Source organism: Amblyomma americanum, chromosome 10 (assembly GCF_052857255.1).
Source record: "Amblyomma americanum isolate KBUSLIRL-KWMA chromosome 10, ASM5285725v1, whole genome shotgun sequence".
NCBI classification, from domain to species: Eukaryota; Metazoa; Arthropoda; class Arachnida; order Ixodida; family Ixodidae; genus Amblyomma; species Amblyomma americanum.
Genome location: NC_135506.1, coordinates 47,454,398 through 47,475,235, shown reverse-complemented (window position 1 = coordinate 47,475,235; position 20,838 = coordinate 47,454,398). Strand labels below are relative to the sequence as shown.

Genomic DNA, 20,838 nt, shown 5'->3' with positions numbered 1-20,838 from the left:
TGCGATGCACTGGGCCGACACTTAATTCACGCAAGTTTCCGCCAAAATTTCTTTCAAATCGTGAACGTGGCGCGATTAAAAAATATTGCAGCTTTTAGCCAAGTTCCCTCTTCGAAAAAACTTCTCAGCCGAAAGGCGGACGGAACCCGGGTCCAATAAGCGGCTTCGGTAAGTCTTAAGACGGTGAGAGTCAACAGGGAAGAGTCGCGGAGGCCACGACAGTTTGCACACTTGAAGGCAGTCGATCAGCAAATATCTCCGCTCTGTGGCTTTGAGCATCTCGGGCTATGGATAGAATTGTTGCAGACACCACTCACGTGACCCATCCTTCTGCATCTCCTGCACTGTAGCGGCTTCGGAACGAAAGGTCGTACTGGGTGTCGAAAATGCATAACCTTCAAGTATGATGGTATACATGTAACCTCTAAGGTCAGCTTGATGCATTTAGACCTGCCAAGGAACTGCACATGAATTATTCAACGGCTGTCATTCAGCGATTTGATTAACATAGGTAAATCGGGGTAACAGTTGGCGATGTCACAGTTGCAAATTACGCCAGACGTAGTGCCGCTGCCTTGGAGTGGGCGTATATGCTCATATTGTCGAGTTTGATGAAAACGATCAATATTTCTAGGGCGTTCCACTCCTTGGCATCAATGGCAATAACATTTTGATAGGTTTTTATTCTCACGTCTTCGACCCTTCCCGGTACGAAGCTTTCCAGATACATAGAGGTGGCTTGCCTGTTCTTAAGGTTCATGAGTTATGATGGTTCCTGTGCCACAAGCGAGACTATTTGCGCCGGGGCACTTCGCGCCTTGCTGACCTTTGACGGGCTTGATGAGGACGACTCGGCTTGTCTGCGCTTGGCCTTCTTCCTAACGACCGGTACGAACCCGGCGTCCATCGAGGAGTCATCACTAAACACCGAGTACACCAGAGAGTCCTGGCTGCTAGAATCGCTCGTGTGGAAGAGGCGCTTTCTCTGGAAGGCAGTTGCCTACCCACCAGGTTGTAAAGGAGGTCCAGCGGCCTCCATTTCAGTCGCCGTGGCCAAAATGGAGCGGCGCATTCCTAGTAATTTTCGCAAATACATTTAAAATGCTGTCTCGAAGGCAGCGTTTTGATACAGAGTAACTTCGTCTTCCTCATATCGACATGAGCTACCCTATGTGGGGGAATGGGAATAGTCTTGGTTGCCAACAATCACTGTTACAAGGACCGCATGACATGATTGTGTGACCAACGCCTCATTCTGGCTGCAACAGCGAATGTCTTAAACATAAAGGCTCCCAGAAGCCCTGTAGCTAGTGCCACGCCTGTAGCCTAGTGGCAAGCGTATCCGATTCCCACCGGTGGGTGCAACGAGCACCTTGCTCTATCGAGCCCAAGTTGGATACGTGCAGGCTTGGTCGGGGTGGTTGCTGACACTTGCACGGCTCTTGGCGTTTATAACGCGGGAGCTGGACTTGACTCTGCTTTACTTCCCACGAGTTAACCCTATCGGGCGAGTTAACCACGTCCTATCCTGTACGGCACCCATAAATCAAGTACGTATATCAGCGCAAGAGACGCATATATACAGTACGCTGTACTTGACAGGACCGGGAAATATGCAGCGGAGTACCACGCATGTGGCACGGCACCTCGCTACGGTGGGAAAAGCACCACCATGGTGCTGTTATTTTTCCAGCATTCTACCTGCAGCGTACAAGTCCATTAATTGAATCCTGTCTGACCATGTTGTTGCTGTTGCCTCAGAAGCGATGACACATGTTGAATTGCAGATCCGAACAGGAAAGAAGGTCATTCAGGCTTATCCCAAGCGGCTCATAAATAAAAATTGAGAATTCTGGGGGAATGAATAATGAATTCTGAGAGATTTTGAGAAGATTTGAATGACACTATGTATTGGTGTAGTATGGTCGCAACTTTTGCCTTTTCTTTCCCAGAGGCATAGGGATTTGTGGGGCTTTAAGTAGGCTCAGCGGAGCTGTCCGCTATGTACGTGCCTTTTAATGGTGTGCCACAAGTGATTACTGGTGAAGTCACGTGCCAAGATGTGTAAACGCCCTCTGGGTCCTTTTGCTACGGGAGTGTATACCATTTCATTTTACGCCTCGCGATCGTGTGACACAAGTGGGGACCATGTGATTACGTGCCGGCGGGGTCACGTGCTCGTGCCATCGTTGGGTCGCACTTTGGTCGGTGTTCCAGAATTTTTACTTACCCAGGATAGTAACAGTGTTGCGTGTTCTTTGCGATTATTTTTGTAATTTCCGTCTCTTTTTTTTTTTTTGCCCGGCGGGTAAAAATTTGTAAATTACTGCACTTTTTTATCCCAATGCAGTAGCCAGAGACCCCTAAGATACAGTCGGCGACGAAGTTGACTGCAGTGCTAGCAGCGCAAGGTACTGCACAACCTGAGATTTATCGGAGCTCTTAATTGTATTCCCGTTGATAAGAAGTTGATATGGTTTGCAGCCATCATTTATGAGTCCGCGATATGCAGCGCATTTGCAGTTAGTTACTCTATATCGGGTTCGTTTGTTAATGCCATCACTGTGCGACGATATGGCTGTCTCTGAACAGCGGGAGAACCACGTGAAGTGCCCTGAACCTAAGCAGCCTATCAGCGCAGAGACCCCACCAGTCAACCCGTAAAGAGGATAACATCAGTCGAAGCAGTTTGGCTCTCTGCACAGAGCTGGATGCGAAAAGGAGCGACATGGTCGGCTGCGCTGCATCTAGTAATCATGGCAGCATTCGCAGCAACTGAACCGTGCTGTTCCTCCAAGGCGGGTTGTTCAGTGTTTATTGTTAGGCCGATGCAGAGAGCGATGCACATTGCGCGAGTGAAAACTCTCGTGGCACACCAGCCGATGTGAGAGGACGAGTCATTCAAGACGAAAGGCGACAATAGCGAAGGCGGGCGTGGAGAAGGGGAAAGCCCACGCCGTTGTAGACGCGCTGTGAACGCCGCTTGTCTGGCACGGCACGCTGGAATGTGCGAAAGGTAGAGGCGGGCAATTATTTAAGGAATAGCAAAAATGAATCGCTCTTAGCGCTTCCTAGATGACTTTTGATATCCCAACGTCATCAACTCCTTGAGGCAACGCCTGTATATTTGTGATTAGGCCATACTAGTTTAGGCCATTCGGATTTACTCACAATTTTTTCATGTGCTCAAAAATTTCAACGCATCAGCTACTTGTCTTACTTCCGCGTGGAAAAAAAAACTCCAGCTGTGATTCGAACCGCGAACATATGCGCTGCACCTGAGTTGGTACGGAAGGTACGCTGTGCACTGCTCAGTCTGAAGCCTGACGCTGGAATCGCTTTCTCCCCCTTCCCCCGTCCTACCTTCTTCTGAGTATATGCCGGATATGCCGGAGTACCCGGAGCCCGCGCGTCGTCAGTGCGCATGCGCGAATAGCCTTGAGGGCGCCAGGTACCCGGCAGTTGCATGCGTGGCTGCCACATCAATGAACGCGTGCGCAGTGGCTGGGGGCGGGCTCATGCTAAATGTGTGTGTCAACTCACTCTCTAGCAAGCATATCAACGGTGCAGTTTTTCGTTATGATTTGCGATAGCGATTCTAAAGCCATTTACCCCGATCGATGATAGTCCCCTTTAGTCTAAGGAGTCAGAACGCAGAAATGTTCACAGGGTCTCCGAACTTCGTTGTGCGCTGGCAGTGCGATCGCAGTATCTTTGAAAGGTTAGCGCCTTCACGGCAAGTGACGCCACTTCTGGTCTCGTGACGTCAGCTTCCTCCAGCATACGGGCGAATTTTCTGACTAACAACGCATTTCGGCTCCGTAGGAGGTGGAGGTGGTAAAATTTTATATCCCACAGTAGGAGTCCTGAAGGACACTCGGCTAGGCGCCAGGTGTAGAGGGCAGCTCACACGTCGGCACAGAGAGCCCGAAGCTCTCCGCCGTCGCGCGGGCCTCCTGGACAGCCTGAAGCTGGTCGTGCACGAAGTGAAGCACTCTTTAGCACTTTGTCCCAATGTTCCTTGTTCTTGGTGTAGGCGTCACTCGATGCACAACCACACAGCATATGGTTCAAGTCTACACGTTCACTGCACTGTTCACACAGATGTTGTCCGTCGTAGTCTGGGTCGATGTGCTTCTTGCGCCAGGGGTTGGGGTGTGAGTTCGTTTGGAGCAAGCGTAACGTGACCGACTGGCTGCGGGTTGATTTCTTATCCGTGAGGGGAAACTCTCGTCTGCCTAAATAAAAGTGTTCAGTGAGCTCGTTGTACGTGAATAATTGATCCCTGTACTCGATATGTGCGGTAGCGGAGGAAACCGGAGGGACGCGGTCGATGAGTCCTCGCGCCGCCTCGTGTACGATCTCGTTGAGATTCCGCTGTCCGCCCCCTAAGTTACCCATGTGTGCGGGGAACCATACGATGGAGTGATCGGTGATGTTACTTTTGCCTAAGATTCGTAGCGTCGTCTTGTCTATTCCGCCCTTGGCGAAAGTTCATGTGGCTGCTCTAGAGTCTCTGTAGACAGTTGTGAAGCTCGAGTCTTTGAGAGCTAGTGCTATCGCTGCTTGTTCAGCTACCTCTGGCTTCTTGGTGTAAATCGTGAGTGAGTGAGTGAGTGAGTGAGTGAGTGAGTGAGTGAGTGAGTGAGTGAGTCCGTAGGAGGTGCGATGTTGTCGCATTAAAACAAAACAAAATTAGCAGGGTTACAGTTTTGTTTCTTTCGCGCTGCAGCCAGTCCCCGTAAGACGCCATACGAGCTTCCCATTCGCTGACTCCAGCTCTGTCCTTCTGTCCTTGTATCTCTCTCTTGTATGCAGCGGAAGTCACCTACTACGAATATCCAGCCAAGCAGGCGACTACTAAGTCCCATTGACGCCAGGTGGCTGCAGACCTGGCTATTGAATTGCCTCGCAAGGTTGTTCGCCACGTTGTCCCGAACAGAGCTGTGTGAATCCCCAGTTTTGTCAATCGCTTTTGTCCACAACTCCTTGCTGTCACAATTATGCGCTCTGACAAACAGCAAACCCGCCACGGTGGCTCAGTGGTTCGGGGGCTCGACTACTGATCCGGAGTTCCCGGGTTCGAACCCGGCCGCGGCAGCTGCGTTTTTATGGAGGCAAAACGCTAAGGCGCCCGTGTGCTGTGCGGTGTCAGTGTACGTTAAAGATCCCCAAGTGGTCGAAATTATCTTGGAGCCCTCCACTACGGCACCTCTTTCTTCCTTTCTTCTTTCACTCCCTCCTTTCCCCCTTCAAATGCGGCGCGGTTCAGGTGTCCAACGATATATGAGACATATACTGCACCATTTCCTTTCCCCACTGAAAAACCAATTATTATTATAAACAGCAAAGAGCAGCGGACAAATGTTTTTGCGGCCCGCAGAAAAATGTGCCAGAGTGTGAAACATGTCAAAATAGCTCTATACTGGGCTCACAAAATATTTATTCCCGAGAGATTCCGCTTGTATACATTGTTTTGGTCAAGAGTAAGTTATTAACTCTCTTTAAGGGGTCTCTAGATAATGGCATGATGGTCGTGTACAAAAAAGGACAAGGTTTTTTCGTGTTTTTATAGTGGTGCGTGTTCAGGAATCTATTTCACGCATGTACTCACGTTTGTTTTATTAAAGGACCAAAGAATGTTTGTATTGTTCCAATGGGACCACGACTGGCTACAAGATTTCCGGATTTAGTTATTTTTCTGCCACTAATCAACACCGAACTAATTAAGCGTTTTTTTTGTTCAATGGAGAGCAAGAATAAACTTATGTGCGACATGTCTGGTTTGCCAGTTTCGTTACGACGTATTTGTCGAAGGCATAAGCTCGCAAGATTTTCCGATTTTTCTGTTGGTGCAGATGACGTGGCTTGCTATTTGAAAGCAGCCCGCGATTTTTTTCTTCTGTATGGGCTAGATGTTTTTATGTGTATTGCACTGAGAAACTGCATTTTACTGCACATTACCGACAGCTGATAACCACACCGTGTCACCGACTACCTAAACCTTTGACTTGGACTGCTACCAACACTTAGTTTTAGGCCATGTTAAAACAGCCTCAAGACTCCTGCGAGTATTTAGAACAATGAAACACAATTATGCCTGCAGGAGAAATATGCCTTGAGTTTTCTTCAAGATTCATAATCAAGTAAGAGCAACGGCTGAAGCAAACCTGCATGTCCATACCTGTGAATGAAAAAGAATGTCCAAGTCAGTCATTAGAGTGACTTCAATTTCATTCCATGCATCGGTTTTGTACTCATTCTACCTTGCAAAGCGATATAAGCATGACTCGCATGAAATTCTTCGCACACTTGCTAACTTGACCCCTCAAACATGACACTACAATACACGCACCAATTTAACTTGGAAAATTCCTTACTCACGTTTAAAACAATCTGACAAAATGCTCTGTCATGCCCTAACGACCCTACTAAACCACCTTCATTGTCAAGGAATCAACATAAGCACCATTAACAACAATATGCTTAAGTCCTTTGTAACGCGAGAGTGAGCGTGTATGAAATTTTTTCATGTATTTTGGAAATTCTTTTTCCATTGTAAAATTGGTGTGCTACCATGGCTGCCTGGTATATATTGACCTTTATTTGTGGCTCGAGAATGAGTGTATATTATTTTGTATTGCATATTATACGTACTGACTGTTACACTTTCTAATGTAAAAGATATACATTTCTAAATCTTTCACTGTATATAAATAAAGGGCTCGAAACTCGTCAAATGAAAACTTCCACTTTTTCTTCGAGCTCTCCTCGTCCTCCGTTAATCTTTTTCTGAGGAAGAAATAAAAGATTGATTGATCGATTGATTGATTGTTAAGCGGTAAGAGCTCGCAACATGATAAACATGTTCAGTTGCTTCTACTCTCATCCTGTTCGTGTCCCCACCCCCTTACGGTTAGCTGTGAGTCGATTTTCATTGGTTAAATTCAAGCGATATGCTTAACTTCATATTCAACTTGTTATTTCTGTATGCCTTGAATAATCATTTTACAGCGACTGCTGTCTGGCGGCCGTCCCTGGCTTTCTTGTCACTGTCGCCGTCAGCGTCGTCGCCATCGGCGTCACCGGTGGTTTCGTTAATGTCACGGTCAACCCGGGTCGCATAAGCCTGCGGGTGGCTCTGTTTGGAACAGCCGCCTGCCAGTGCATTCCTTGACCACTGCACCAGTGGGATATGAGGTGACTGTATCTTTCTACCTCAAAATATCCCCAAAACTAAACGCCTAAACAGCTATCGTTGAACACCGCGTTACACAGTCGTAGTCGCCCTGTGAGTTTTTTTTTCTGGTTTGATCGTTTGCTATTTTCGCAACATTTGTTGTTGTTGTTGTTAGCCTATCAAAAGATGGCACATGCCCACACAGGGGGATCGGCCGAAAATCGGGTGGCTGTTCACCTGAACGCAGATAATAAAAAGGAAAAGCACGTGGGAGCGCAACACCGGTGAATTCTTCCTCATGAACAGAAAAGGGATGAGAGTTTTGATTTCAAAATTGTAAGAATAATAATAAAGAGTGGGATTAAATAATAATGATTAAGTCAAAATGTAATAATTGATAGAAGAGATAATTTTGGAACACTTAGCAAGGCAGTCGGCGAGATTCAATCAGGAAATTTAGAACAGCGGTACAAACAGATCTGTGGCTGAACCCAAATGTGGTGGCGCCAAATGATGGCAAGAGCGGGCTGCTAAAAGCCGAATGAGAAGACAAAGAAGACCAATTGCTTGCGCCAGAAAAACCTGTTAGTTCGCTCTTAAACCTAGGTGAGATTTTTCCTGTTTGGATCTGCACCAAACCCTGGCCAATCCCCCACCGTGGGTATGTGCCATCGTATGCGAGGCAACAACAACAACATGTTCGCAACTTGCAGCTCCAAAAATATGTCAGCCGTTTGAAAGTAACGCGAGAGAAGTGTCTTCCTGTGCAGTCGTGCCTGAAGAATGATGCTTGACGTGACAGCTCAGTTACCCCGGCAGTGCCTTTCTTGCGGTCTACTTGATCGGCCTTATTATTTACGGACACACCCACATGCGGATCAAAGCCAGCAATGCTATAGAAGAGCAGTCGTGCTGTCTTGCAGGATGGTTGGCTGTCATGGACCTCTTCGAAGACGAGAGCTTGATGAGGTTCTTCCTGTTCGCTATGTTCGTGGTGCCGGCGGTGATTTTTCTCCTCTTAGGGTTGGCAATCTTCACATTTAGTGAGTACACTGTTCCTTCTGTTCACAATTTTGACCACGAGACAAAACTATTACTCTCACCAGTGTGAGTTGCTGCCGTGGCCATGTATGCAGTAGTGATAGGCGGTTTTGCGTTGTTTGCTGGGCCCATAAGTGTATAAAAATTAACTTAAATCTGCGAAGTGCTTATCATAGTTATGTATAAGTGTCGCCCTTTTCTTCGTTTCCTCGAGTAATATTTACATGCACGGTAAGGTGTAAAGCAAACAGCCCCCGTTATCTCCCAAATGACCCCAGTATGGACCAATACCAAAGTTTTGTAAGGCGAGAACTCTTCCTTATACCCTACGCGAAGGTAGCTTTGGTGCTAGACCGACTCAGTTCAGTTCAGTTCAGTTCAGTTTATTTCCTTAAAGACCCCAATTCAGGGGTATTACATAAGGGGTGGGGCTACGGATATAACATGAGGTTCTAGTCTAACATCATCTGCGTTATCTCCTGGTGGAATCTTGATGGACAGGTAATGGCGGCGACTTGGTGGGGAAGGCCGTTCCAGTCAGATGCTGCTCGGGCAAAAAACGAGGCCGAGAATGTAGTAGTACGGGAGCGTGGACGGACAACTTGGAGCGGATGACCAGTGCGCTGAGATATGTGCATGCGGCGTACGATGTAGGGTGCTTCGTGCAATGAACCGTTGAAGAATTTGTGAAAAAGGCAGAGGCTAGCAATGCGCCGGCGATGGGAAAGAAGCGACAAGTTAATTTCAGCTTTCAAAGACGATACACTGATGTCGTATGAGTATGCGGAATGAATGAATCTAACAGCGCGATTTTGAACTCTTTCGAGGTTAGCCTTCAGGTAGTTTTGATGGGGATCCCAGATGGCTGATGCATATTCAAGTTTAGGCCTTATCAGTGACGTATATGCTAGTGATTTCAAGTCTTTTGGTGCATCACGGATGTGGCGTTTGAGGAAACCTAGTTTTTTGTTGGCCGATGAAATGATGTTGACAATGTGCGCATTCCAGGATAGGTTAGTTGATAGTGTGATGCCTAGGTACTTAAATGTTAGCACAGATTCTATTGGTAGGTTGTCTATTGTGTAAGTAGAACGAAAAGGTCTAGGACTTCGGGTGAATGACATGAGCTTGCATTTGTTAGGGTTAAGAGTCATTAACCACTGATCGCACCATTCTTGTACACTGTTAAGGTCAGTCTGAAGAGCGTGTTGGTCTGGGATGTTAGTTACTGTACGATAAATGACACAGTCGTCAGCAAACAAGCGGATTGAGGAAGATACATGCAAGGGTAAATCGTTAATGTATATTAAGAAAAGAAGGGGACCCAGGACGGATCCTTGTGGAACGCCTGAGGTTACGGGTAGGGGGCTAGACGACTGGCTGTTTATGAGCACAGATTGAGTACGATTAGTAAGAAACTGTTCTAACCATCTTAAGACATGAGGGTGTAAATTTAGGAGGGAAAGTTTTAGCAGCAAGAGTCGGTGGGATACTTTATCGAATGCTTTAGCATAATCTAAAAATACAGCGTCAGTCTGGATGTTACAGTCAAGGTTTGCATGCAGGTCATGTAGAAAAAGTGCCAACTGTGTTTCACATGAAAATCCTTTCCTAAATCCATGTTGTGAATGATGAAAGAAGTTGCTAGTATCTAAGAAGTTCATGATTTGTGAGTATATGACATGTTCCATGATCTTGCACGGCACGCTGGTTAGTGAGATGGGACGATAATTCAAAGGGGAATTTTTATTACCTGATTTGTAGACGGGAACGACCTTTCCCACCTTCCAGTCGTGAGGCAAAATACCTGTAGACAATGACTGCAAAAATATGAGGCACAAAAATTTTGCAGAGGTATGTTTGATATTCTTTAACACTTTCGAGTTGATTTCGTCGATGCCGGCCGATGATGAGAGTTTAATATTTTCAATTTGGGAAACAATACCACCAACAGAGAAGGTTATGGCCGGCATGTTATTCGTTATGTTTCTGGGAAGGGTAGACGCAGAAAGTATGCCGGTATCCTTAGTGAATACAGATGCAAATGCGCGATTGAATACGGCAGCACTGTCAGCATCTGCGATTATTTCATCACATTCGTTAGTGAGAATAATTCCCTTGGCGTTTCCCTTGGCGTCTTATCGCCAGTTATCCATTCGTATTGGGCAACGCCATAGTGCCGGTGCTAAAGAAAGATGAATCGGTACGGATTTGTGGTGATTTTAAAGCTGCATTGAACCCTTTTTGCGACACCGAACAATATCCCATTCCTGTAATCGAGGATATGTTCGCAGTTTTAAGTGGCGGTGAATGTTTCAGCACCCTCGACTTGCGAGACGCTTAGTCAGGTACCTCTAGACGAAGCCGCACGCAAAGTTTGCGTCATCAATACCCACAAAGGCTTATTTTGCTATAATCGACTTCCGTTCGGAATATCGTCTGCACCGTCGTTTTTGCAGAGAAAAATCGACACGATTATCAGTGGTTTACCCGGCATGCAAGCCTACATTAATGATGTAATCATATCCGAGAAGAAAGGCGATAACAGAGAGCGATTGAAAGTCGTCTTAGAGCGTTTTCGGGATCATGGAGTGAAGTTGCGGTATGAGAAATGCAAATTTCGACAACCAGCTGTTATATACCTCGGACATCGCATTGACGTCGAGGGCCTCCATCCAATCGAAACCAACGTGGAAGCTATTATGCGCACACCTTTACACGGAACGTGACCGAACTGCGGTCGTTTATCGGAATGTTGACGTTCTACACGAAATTTCTGCCAAACACGTCAACGTACCTAGCACCGCTGCATCAACTATTGGGGGAAAAAACGCGCGGTGGCAATAGAAATCACCGCAAAAGGCTGCCATCGAGGAAGCCATGCCATCGTCATGATTCCCATGTAACATTCATTGTTAACCGCTGTTCTTGCGCCCACTCCTCATGTAACGTCCCGTCAGGGACCCTTGAGGTTCAAATAAGTAAAATAAAATAAAAAAGTTTGATGCAGCGAAAGAACGTCTGAAAAATGCTCCAGTGCTTGTACATTTCGACCGTACAAAGGAACTCAAGCTAGAGGGTGATGCGTCGTCGCTCGGGGTCGGAGCAGTTCTATTTTATTCTAGCAACAACGCACATAGACATATTGGTTTTCGCTCAAGAACACTGACCCAAGCAGAGCGGACCTACTCCCTGGTAGAACGTGATGCGTTGGCGCTGATTTTCGGTGTAACAAAATTCCGTGACTGTCTTCTAGGTCGTGAATTTACGTTGGTCACGGATCATCAACCACTCGTCAGCCTGCTGAGACCTGACCGCCAGACACCGACTATGGCGGCTGCGCGAAATCAACGCTGGTCACTGTACCTCGGAGCCTACAATTACAAGCTTCAGTATATTCCTGGGACACAACTACTCAACGCGGATGCTCTCAGCAGACTGCCACTGCAGACCACCAGAGACGGAGGGGAAGGTGAGCCCCCGGAGTACGTCCTCCCACTCGAAAGCTTAGATGCAGGTGTGGTCTCAACGCGTAAACTGAAGAATCTAACGAATGTCGACTCGACATTGCGTAAGGTTCAACATTGCGTGTTGCGCGGTTGGCCACCAAGCAAGGCAGACATAAAGCCTGATTTAGCACTTTAATATGAGCGTAGACTAGAAATGTCCTTGGCCCACGACCTCGTATACTGGGGAAATCGCGTCGTCATACCCAGTGACGCCAGAGAGCGCTTCCTGCAACTTCTTCACGAAACCCACCAAGGATCATCGGTTATGAAAGCATGCAAACGTAGAAAGCACAATAAGGGCTCTGGGGAGCATGTTTGCCCCTTTTGGTGTGTCACGTATACAGTATCTGACAACGGCACACAGTTCAAGAGTAAGGAATTTTTCACATTTACAGCAAAAAACATTACGCATCTGTGCACGGCACCTTTTCACACACAGTCAAACTGAGCTGCTGAAAGGGCGGAGAGAACGATAAAGGAGGGCATTCAGAAAATAAAGGGCGGTGATCTTGACGAGAAATTGGTACGGCTGCTGTTCAGTTATAGACGAGCACCTGTAAAGACTGGCAAATCACCTTCAGAGATGCTCCTCTGGTATCAAATAAGATCGCGTCTAGACACCTGCTTCCCTGTGAATGTTGCAGGTCCAACTGAGGGGCGCCACGACTGGACACTGCCGCCAGACAGCAGCGTGTACGTCCGCAATCACGGAAAGGGAGAGAAGTGGATCCCTGGTCGTGTCAAATCGGCGACAGGAGCACGGATGGCAAGCGTAGAGACTCCCACTGCCATCGTCAAGCGGCACGTCAATCAGGTGCGCCGCCGCTCGGATTCATCACCAAGGTTTCCGGTCACCGATACGACTGCTCGTGGTCCAGGGTCCAACCAGACGCCAGGTCCCAGCACGGCCGCCAATGCAACCACTCCCTTGGAAGCGGTCGCCCCAGATGATTCTCCTGACACAGCGGAAATTGCGGAGAACAACATTCAACCTCGCACCTCTCTTCTCCCACCTACCTTGAGTCCGGCCGAAGCTTCGCAGCAAGTCCTGCGCCGGTCAACGAGGCAGCGGAAGCCAGTGCAACGGTTCCATTTTTGAGGAGAGGGTATAGTGTTGTCTTCGTCATGCTAGAGTGCTGCGCGTGCGCCGAACACTTCCATGCCTTTTTTCCGCTCCCACTTCCCTTTCCACTTCAGGGGATAAAAGCAATCACACGCCCCAAATAAACGTCTTCTATGTTCGAGCTGTCTGTGCCTCGTAATTGTCCGTGCAGACGCCGTGGCTATGCAACAAATACATTCTATGGTTAGTCTGATTTGGCATGTTTGCATTTTCATGCAACGCCTGCCTTGCAGCCGCACCTTGCTTCGACCAGGCGCCTGGTCGGCGGTGTAAGAAAGAGGAACCGTTAAAGCATTTCGAGGGCGCAGAGACTCATGTTTGCGCGACGCAACGAGCCGACACTTCGCGCCCGTTTCCGCCAAAATTTTTTTCAAATCGTGAACAAGGCGGGTTTAATAAAACCTTCATGCTTTAAGCCAGGTTACCTCCTTGAAGAAAACTTGTCAGTCCAAAGGCTGACGGAACCCGGTTTCTATACGTCTCAAGACGGGGGCAGTCATTCGAGGAAAAGTCGTGGAAGCCACGGCAGTTTGCACGCTTCAAGGCAGTCGCTCGACAAATGTCTGCGCTCTGTGGCTTCGAGCATCTCGGCCATACGATGGAATTGCTGCAGACACTGCTCACGTGACCCATACTGATGCACCTCCTGAACTGTAGCTGCTTCGGGACGATAGGTCGAACTGATTTGTCGAAAATGCCGAAGCCTCAAGTATAATGGTATACATTCAACCTCGAAGGTCAGCTTGATGCATTTACACCTGGCAAGGAACTGGACATGAATTATTGAAAGGCTGCCATTCAGCGATTTGATTAACATGGGTAAATCGGTGTCACAGATGGCGATATAACCGTAGGAAATACGCCAGACGTAATGCCGCTGCCTTGGAGTGAGCCTGCGCTCATATTGTCGAGTTTGGTGAAGGCGATCGACATTTATAGTGCGTTCCACTCCTTGGCATCAATGGCAATCACGTTTTTATAGGGTTTTATTCTCACGTCTATGACCCTTCCCGGTACGAGACTTTCAGATACATAGTGATGACTTGCCTTTTCTGAACGTTCATGAGTTCTGATGGTTCCTGTACCACAAGCGAGACTGTTTGCGCCGGGCCACTTCGCACCGTGACGACCTTTTACGGGTTTGATGAGGACGACTCGGCTTGTCTGCGCGCAGTCTGCGCTTGGCCTTCTTCCTAACCACCGGTACAAACCCGGCGTCCGTCGAGGAGTCATAACTTGGCACAGAGTACACCCGAGTGTCCTGGCTGCTAGAATCACTCGTGTGGCAGAGGCGCTTTCTCTGGAAGGCAGTTGCCTACCCACCAGGTTGTAAAGGAGGTCCAGCGGCCTCCATTTCAGTCACCGTGGCAAAAATGGAGCGGCGCATTCCTGGTAATTTTCGCAAATACATTTAAAATGCTGTTTCGAAGGCAGCGTTTTGATACAAAACAACTTCGTCTTCCTCATATCGACATGAGTTACCCTATGTGGGGGTATGGGAATAGTCTTGGTTGCCAACAATCGCTATTTCAAGGAGTGCATGCCGTGGTTGTGTGACCAAAGCCTCGTTCTGGCTGCTACAGCAAATGTCTTAAACATAAAGGCTCTCAGAAACCCTGTAGCTAGTGCCACGCCTGTAGCCTAGTGGCAAGCGTATCCGATTCCCACCGGTGGGTGCAACAAGCACCTTGCTCTATCGAGCCCAAGTTGGATACGCGCAGGCTTGGTCGGGGTTGTTGCTGACACTTGCACAGCTCTTGGCGTTCATAACGCGGGAGCTGGACTTCACTCTGCTTTACTTCCCACGAGTTAACCCTATCGGGCGAGTTAACCACGTCCTATCTTGTACGGCACCCATAAATCAAGTACGTATATCTGCGCAAGAGACGCATATATACAGTACGCTGTACTCGACAGGACCGGGAAATATGCAGCGGAGTACCAAGCATGTGGCACGGCACCTCGCTACGGTGGGAAAAGCACCACCACGGCGCTTTTATTTTTCCAGCATTCTACCTGCAGCGTATACATGTCCATTAATTGATTCCTGTCTGACCATGTTTTTGTTGCTGTTGCCTCAGAAGCGATGCCGCATGTTTGGTGCAGATCCAAACAAAGAAAAACTCATTCAGGCTTATCCCAAGCGGGTCATAAATAAAAATTGAGGATTCTGGGGAAAGGAATAACGAATTTTGAGAGATTTTGAGAAGATTGGAATGAGACCATGCATTGGTGTAGTATGGTCGCAACTTTTGCCTTTTCTTTCCTAGAGGCATAGGGATATGTCGGGGCTTTCAGTTGGCTTTGCGGAATTGTACGCGTTGTACATGCCTTTTATTGGTGTTCCAAAAGTGATTACTGGTGCACTCATGTGCCAAGATATGAAAACGTCACAATGAATAGTCGGCGCCCTCTAGGTCTTTTTGCTACGGGAGGGTATACCATCTCATTTTACGCCTCGCGATCATGTGACACAAGTGGAGACCATGGGATTACGTGCCGACGTGGTCACGTGCTCGCACCATCGTTGTGTCGCACTTTGGTCGGTGTTCCAGAATTTTTACTCATCCAGGATAGTAACAGTGTTGCGTGTTCTTTGTGGGTATTTTTCTAATTTCCGTCTTTTTTTTGCCCGGCGGGTAACAAATTTGTAAATTACTGCACTTTTTTTAATCCCAGTGCAGTAGGCAGAGACCTTTAAAGGGACACTGAGGAGAATTTTTTTGTTAGCAATATATGATAGTTCGCCATTTCATGGCTTTGTTGACGCTTGTCCGGGAGCGAAAGATGCATTTATTTCAAAGAAATTCGGATTTTATGTTGAAAAAAATTTTCCCGCCGCTCCGATTCAAACTCGAGAACTCTTATGACGACACGGAGAACTCTTATGACGGCACAGAATGGAGTGACGTGCAAGGTGACGTAAACGTAGACTCCGTGATTTCTGGCCGCTAGCGGTGCGGTCTAGCAGCTGCCGAAATGAAAGCTACCGCCGCCGCACGTTGAAGGCATCTATCGGGGGTTGCTACCGTCGCTTCGTTTACGTTTGCACCGGCGTCTTGCCAGCGTTACGACGGATCCCGTTCCCCAACCCGACGACGTAGTTCTCGCAAGAACTCTGGCCTGCATTTCAGCGACCTCATCCCCACAGAGCGTGCGATGTTTTTGAGGAAGCACGGTTAGGTTAGGCGCCGGCGAGTCGTTTCCCACTTCCTCAGTGAGCAGCCGTTGCAAACTAAATATGATAACCCCAGTGCGGGGAGTCGCAAGGGGCCAGGACAAGGTCGGCGCCTTGCGCCCATTGGAGGCTTGGAGGCTGGCCGGGGCTTTGGGGCCAACGGATTGTGATTCCTTGAACGGCGCGGTTGCACGGCGCAGCAGGGGGCGTTGAAGCCTCCCACGGTTGCAAGGGCCAAGTTATGTATTTATTTTTTGCCACAAAAAACAAATAGGTGCTCGAGGGCGGTCGCGTTTAAAGTCGGCGGCTTGAAACCAAAGCCTGCGCACGACGCTTCAACGGCTTCCGCTAGATCCAACGGGTCCACTGGATCTGGCTCTCTCGCCAACTTGCATGTACCTTCAGATATGTACTGTGAATTGATTAAAATAGCCGAGCTCGAAAAGAACAGCTCCGCCCAACTGCCGCAGTTATTGAATATAACGCGCACCTCGCCGCGGAGACAAATCAGTCTGGCCGGGCCGGCGGCGGCTGACGCACTCGGCGGGAAATAGAGACATGCTCCAATCTCCCCGCCAATGCGGTCAGAGTGCGCCGAAGCCGCCGAAAGCGTCGGCGGCCAAGCGCAGTTGGAGTACAGGGGGTCTCGCTTTGACCGACGTGACGTCGCCGTGCAGCGCGCGCGCGCGCCTCGCAGCAGCATAAACGCGCCTTAACAGAGCCTGCGCTTAACAGCTAACCAACGTATTCTGCGGCGGCATCCATGGGAGCCACTGAAACCCCCCGCCCACTCACTGAATAGAAGAGGTCGGGTGCCGAGGTTCGGAATCGAGCCAGGGCCTTCAGCGTTTGAGGCGGAAACGCTACCGCTCCGCCACGACGGCTCAAGTTATAGCCGACAATAAAGGCGCATCTAGTGAATGCACTCTTCTGATGCAGAAATCTCCGCGCTTTCGCTAGGTATATCCTGGCCTAACAGAGCTAGGCCATCAGCAGTTTTTCTGAACTGCCTTGTACCTTGTCTCCCGTCCCTAATAAACGATTTCCGTTAAGTAGTTTGAAGTTGACTGGCACAGCCGGGAATGTTTCACCGGGCAAGCGTGCGAATACAGAAGTGCTGCCATGTACGATCACCGACCATCGTGCCATCATAGCTTTTTATCGACCGTGGCGATCATCTGACAAGCCTTAACAGGCTCCTTCAAAGGTTAACTAGCACTTGTAGCGGCACTTGGAGTTCCTCTGCTGTTCGGCGCTTGTAAATCGAAGCGCGTCAAAAACAAAACCAGGGGGCACGCAAAGCTCATTGACGCGAAGCGCCATAAGGAATCGAAACTCTCCTGGCCGCCTGTGGCGCCGCCAAGCATCCATTTTCTTTGCTTCCAACATTAAGGTTGTCTTTTGCCTTCCTTCCTTCCTTGTGTGATAAAGGTGCACTATTGGTTTTAAAACAAAACTTACTTCAATATTGATCTGCGCAGCCTACCTTTGTCAGCCTCAGAGATTCGCGTCCACATTTAGGATGGAAAATCCCTCCAAGGTGGCGTCTCTTGTCTTATCGCGTCACCACGCTTGTACTTGCGAGATTGGCCTGTGGTGGCGATACCTGTATTTTGGTTCTTGCTATTTTCTACCTTACAACAGCTTTGTTTTCAGTAAGAGCGGCGTTTTTGTGATCAGGAGCTGGTATTCTATCGATACAAGCCAACTTCAATTTCTCCTCAGTGTCCCTTTAAGACAGTCGACGACGAAGTTGACTGCATTGCGGGCAGCGCGAGGTACTGCACAACCTGAGATTTATCGGAGCTCGTAATTGTATTCTCGTTGAGAAGAAGTTGATATGATTTGCAGCCTTCTTTTATGAGTCCGCGATATGCTGCGCATTTGCAGTCAGTTACTCCATATCGCGTTCGCTTCTTGGTGCCATCACTGTGAGATGTAATGGCTGTCTCCAAACAGCGGGAGAACCACGTGAAGTGCCCTGAACCTAAGCAGCCTATCAGCGCAGAGACCCCACCAGTCGCCCGTAAAGAGGATAACATCAGTCGAAGCAGTTTGGCTCCCTGCACAGAGCTGGATGCGAAAAGGAGCGACATGGTCGGCTGCGCTGCATCTAGTAATCATGGCAGCATTCGCAGCAACTGAACCGTGCTGTTCCTCCAAGGCGGGTTGTTCAGTGTTTATTGTTAGGCCGATGCAGAGAGCGATGCACATTGCGCGAGTGAAAACTCTCGTGGCACACCAGCCGATGTGAGAGGACGAGTCATTCAAGACGAAAGGCGACAATAGCGAAGGCGGGCGTGGAGAAGGGGAAAGCCCACGCCGTTGTAGACGCGCTGTGAACGCCGCTTGCCTTGCACGGCACGCTGGAATATGTGAAAGGTAGAGGTGGGCAATTATTTAAGGAATAGCAAAAATGAATCGCTCTTAGCACTTCCTAGATGACTTTTGATATCCCAACGTCATCAACTCCTTGAGGCAACGCCTGTATATTCGTGATTAGGCCATACTAGTTTAGGCCATTCGGATTTACTCACAATTTTTTCATGTGCTCAAAAATTTCAACGCATCGGCTACTTGTCTTACTTCCGCGTGGAAAAAAAACTCCAGCTGTGATTCGAACCGCGAACATATGCGCTGCATCTGAGTTGGTACGGAAGGTACGCTGTGCACTGCTCAGTCTGAAGCCTGACGCTGAAATCGCTTTCTCCCTCTTCCCCTGTCCTACCTTCTTCTGAGTATATGCCGGAGTACCCGGAGCCCGCGCGTCGTCAGTGCGCATGAGCGTTTCGCCTTGAGGGCGCCAGGTACCCGGCAGTTGCATGCGTGGCTGCCACATCAATGAACGCGTGCGCAGTGGCTGGGGGCGGGCTCATGCTAAAGGTGTGTGTCAACTCACTCTCTAGCAAGCATATCAACGCTGCAGATTTCCGTTATGATTTGCGATAGCGATGCTAAAGCCATTTACCCCGATCGATGATAGCCCCCTTTAGTCTAAGAAGTCAGAACGCAGAAATACTCACAGGGTCTCCGAACTTCGTTGTGTGCTGGCAGTGCAATCGCAGTATCTTTGAAAGGTTGACGCCTTCACGGGAAGTGACGCCACTTCTGGTCTCGTGACGTCAGCTTCCTCCAGCATATGGGCGAATTTTATGACTTACGACGCATTTCGGCTCCGTAGGAGGTGCAATGTTGTCGTATTAAAACAAAATTAGCAGGGATACAGTTTTGTTTCTTTCGCGCTGCAGCCAGTCCCCGTAAGACGCCATACCAGCTTCCCATTCGCTGACTCCAGCTCTGTCCTTCTGTCCTTGTATCTCTCTCTTGTTTGCAGCGGAAGTCACCTACTACGAATATCCGGCCAAGTAGGCGACTACTAAGTCCTATTGACAGGTGGCTGCAGACCTGGCTATTGAATTGCCTCGCAAGGCTGTTCGCCACGTTGTCCCGAACAGAGCTGTGTGAATCCCCAGTTTTGTCAATCGCTTTTGTCCACAACTCCTTGCTGTCACAATTATGCGCTCTGACAAACAGCAAACCCGCCACGGTGGCTCAGTGGTTCGGGCGCTCGACTACTGATCCGGAGTTCCCGGGTTCGAACCCGGCCGCGGCAGCTGCGTTTTTATGGAGGCAAAACGCTAAGGCGCCCGTGTGCTGTGCGGTGTCAGTGTACGTTAAAGATCCCCAAGTGGTCGAAATTATCCCGGAGCCTTCCACTACGGCACCTCTTTCTTCCTTTCTTCTTTGACTCCCTCCTTTCCCCCTTCCCTTGCGGCGCGGTTCAGGTGTCCAACGATATATGAGACAGATACTGCACCATTTCCTTTCCCCCAAAACCAATTATTATTATAAACAGCAAAAAGCAGCGGACAAATGTTTGTGCAGCCCGCAGAAAAATATGTCAGTGTGTGAAACATATCAAAATGGCTCTATACTGGGCCCACAAAATATTTATTTTCGAGAGATTCTGCTTGTATACATGGTATTGGCCAAGAGTAAGTTATTAACTATTGCTTGAAGTGATCTCTAGATAATGGCATGATGGTAATGTACAAAAATTGACAAGGTTTTTTGCGTTTTTTTGCGGTGCGTGTTCAGGAATTTATTTCACGCATGTACTCACGCTCGTTTTATTAAATGACCTATGAATGTTTTTTATTGTTCCAGTGGGACCACGACTGGCTACAAGATTTCTGGATTTAATTATTTTTCTGCCACTAATCAACACCGAACAAATTAAGCGTTTTTTGTTAAATGGAGAGCAAGAATAAAACTTATGTGCGACATGTTTGGTTGGCCAGTTTCGTTACGACGTATTTGTCGAAGGCATAAGCTCGCAAGATTTTCCGATTTTTCTGTTGATGCAGATGACGTGGCTTGCTATTTGAAAGCAGCCCGCGATTTTTTCTACTGTATGGGCTAGATGTTTTTATGTTTATTGCACTGAGAAACTGCATTTTACTGCACATTAGCGACAGCTGACAACTACACTGTGTCACCGACTCCCTAAACCTTTGTCTTGGACTGCTACCAACACTTAGTTTTAGGCCATGTTAAAACAGCCTGAAGACTCCTGCGAGTATTTAGAACATTGAAACACAATTATACCTGCAAGAGAAATATGCCTTGAGTTTTCTTCAAGATTCATAATCAAGTAAGAGCAACGGCTGAAGCAAACCTGCATGTCCATACCTGTGAATGAAAAAGAATGTCCAAAGTCAGTCATTAGAGTGACTTCAGTTTCATTCCATGCATCGGTTTTGTACTCATTCTGCCTTGAAAAGAGATATAAGCATGACTCGCATGA

General features: G+C 48.2%; 1 protein-coding gene across 1 annotated transcript; it reads left to right on the top strand.

The window, feature by feature from the left end:
* Window positions 1-8,109: 8,109 nt before the first annotated feature.
* On the top strand, window positions 8,110-12,974 carry LOC144107710 (uncharacterized). The gene is made up of 3 exons (XM_077640842.1): window positions 8,110-8,223; window positions 11,478-11,693; window positions 12,375-12,974. The coding sequence occupies exons 1-3, from the start codon at window positions 8,118-8,120 to the stop codon at window positions 12,827-12,829; spliced, it is 777 nt and encodes a 258-aa protein (XP_077496968.1). The 5' UTR covers window positions 8,110-8,117; the 3' UTR covers window positions 12,830-12,974.
* Window positions 12,975-20,838: the final 7,864 nt, after the last annotated feature.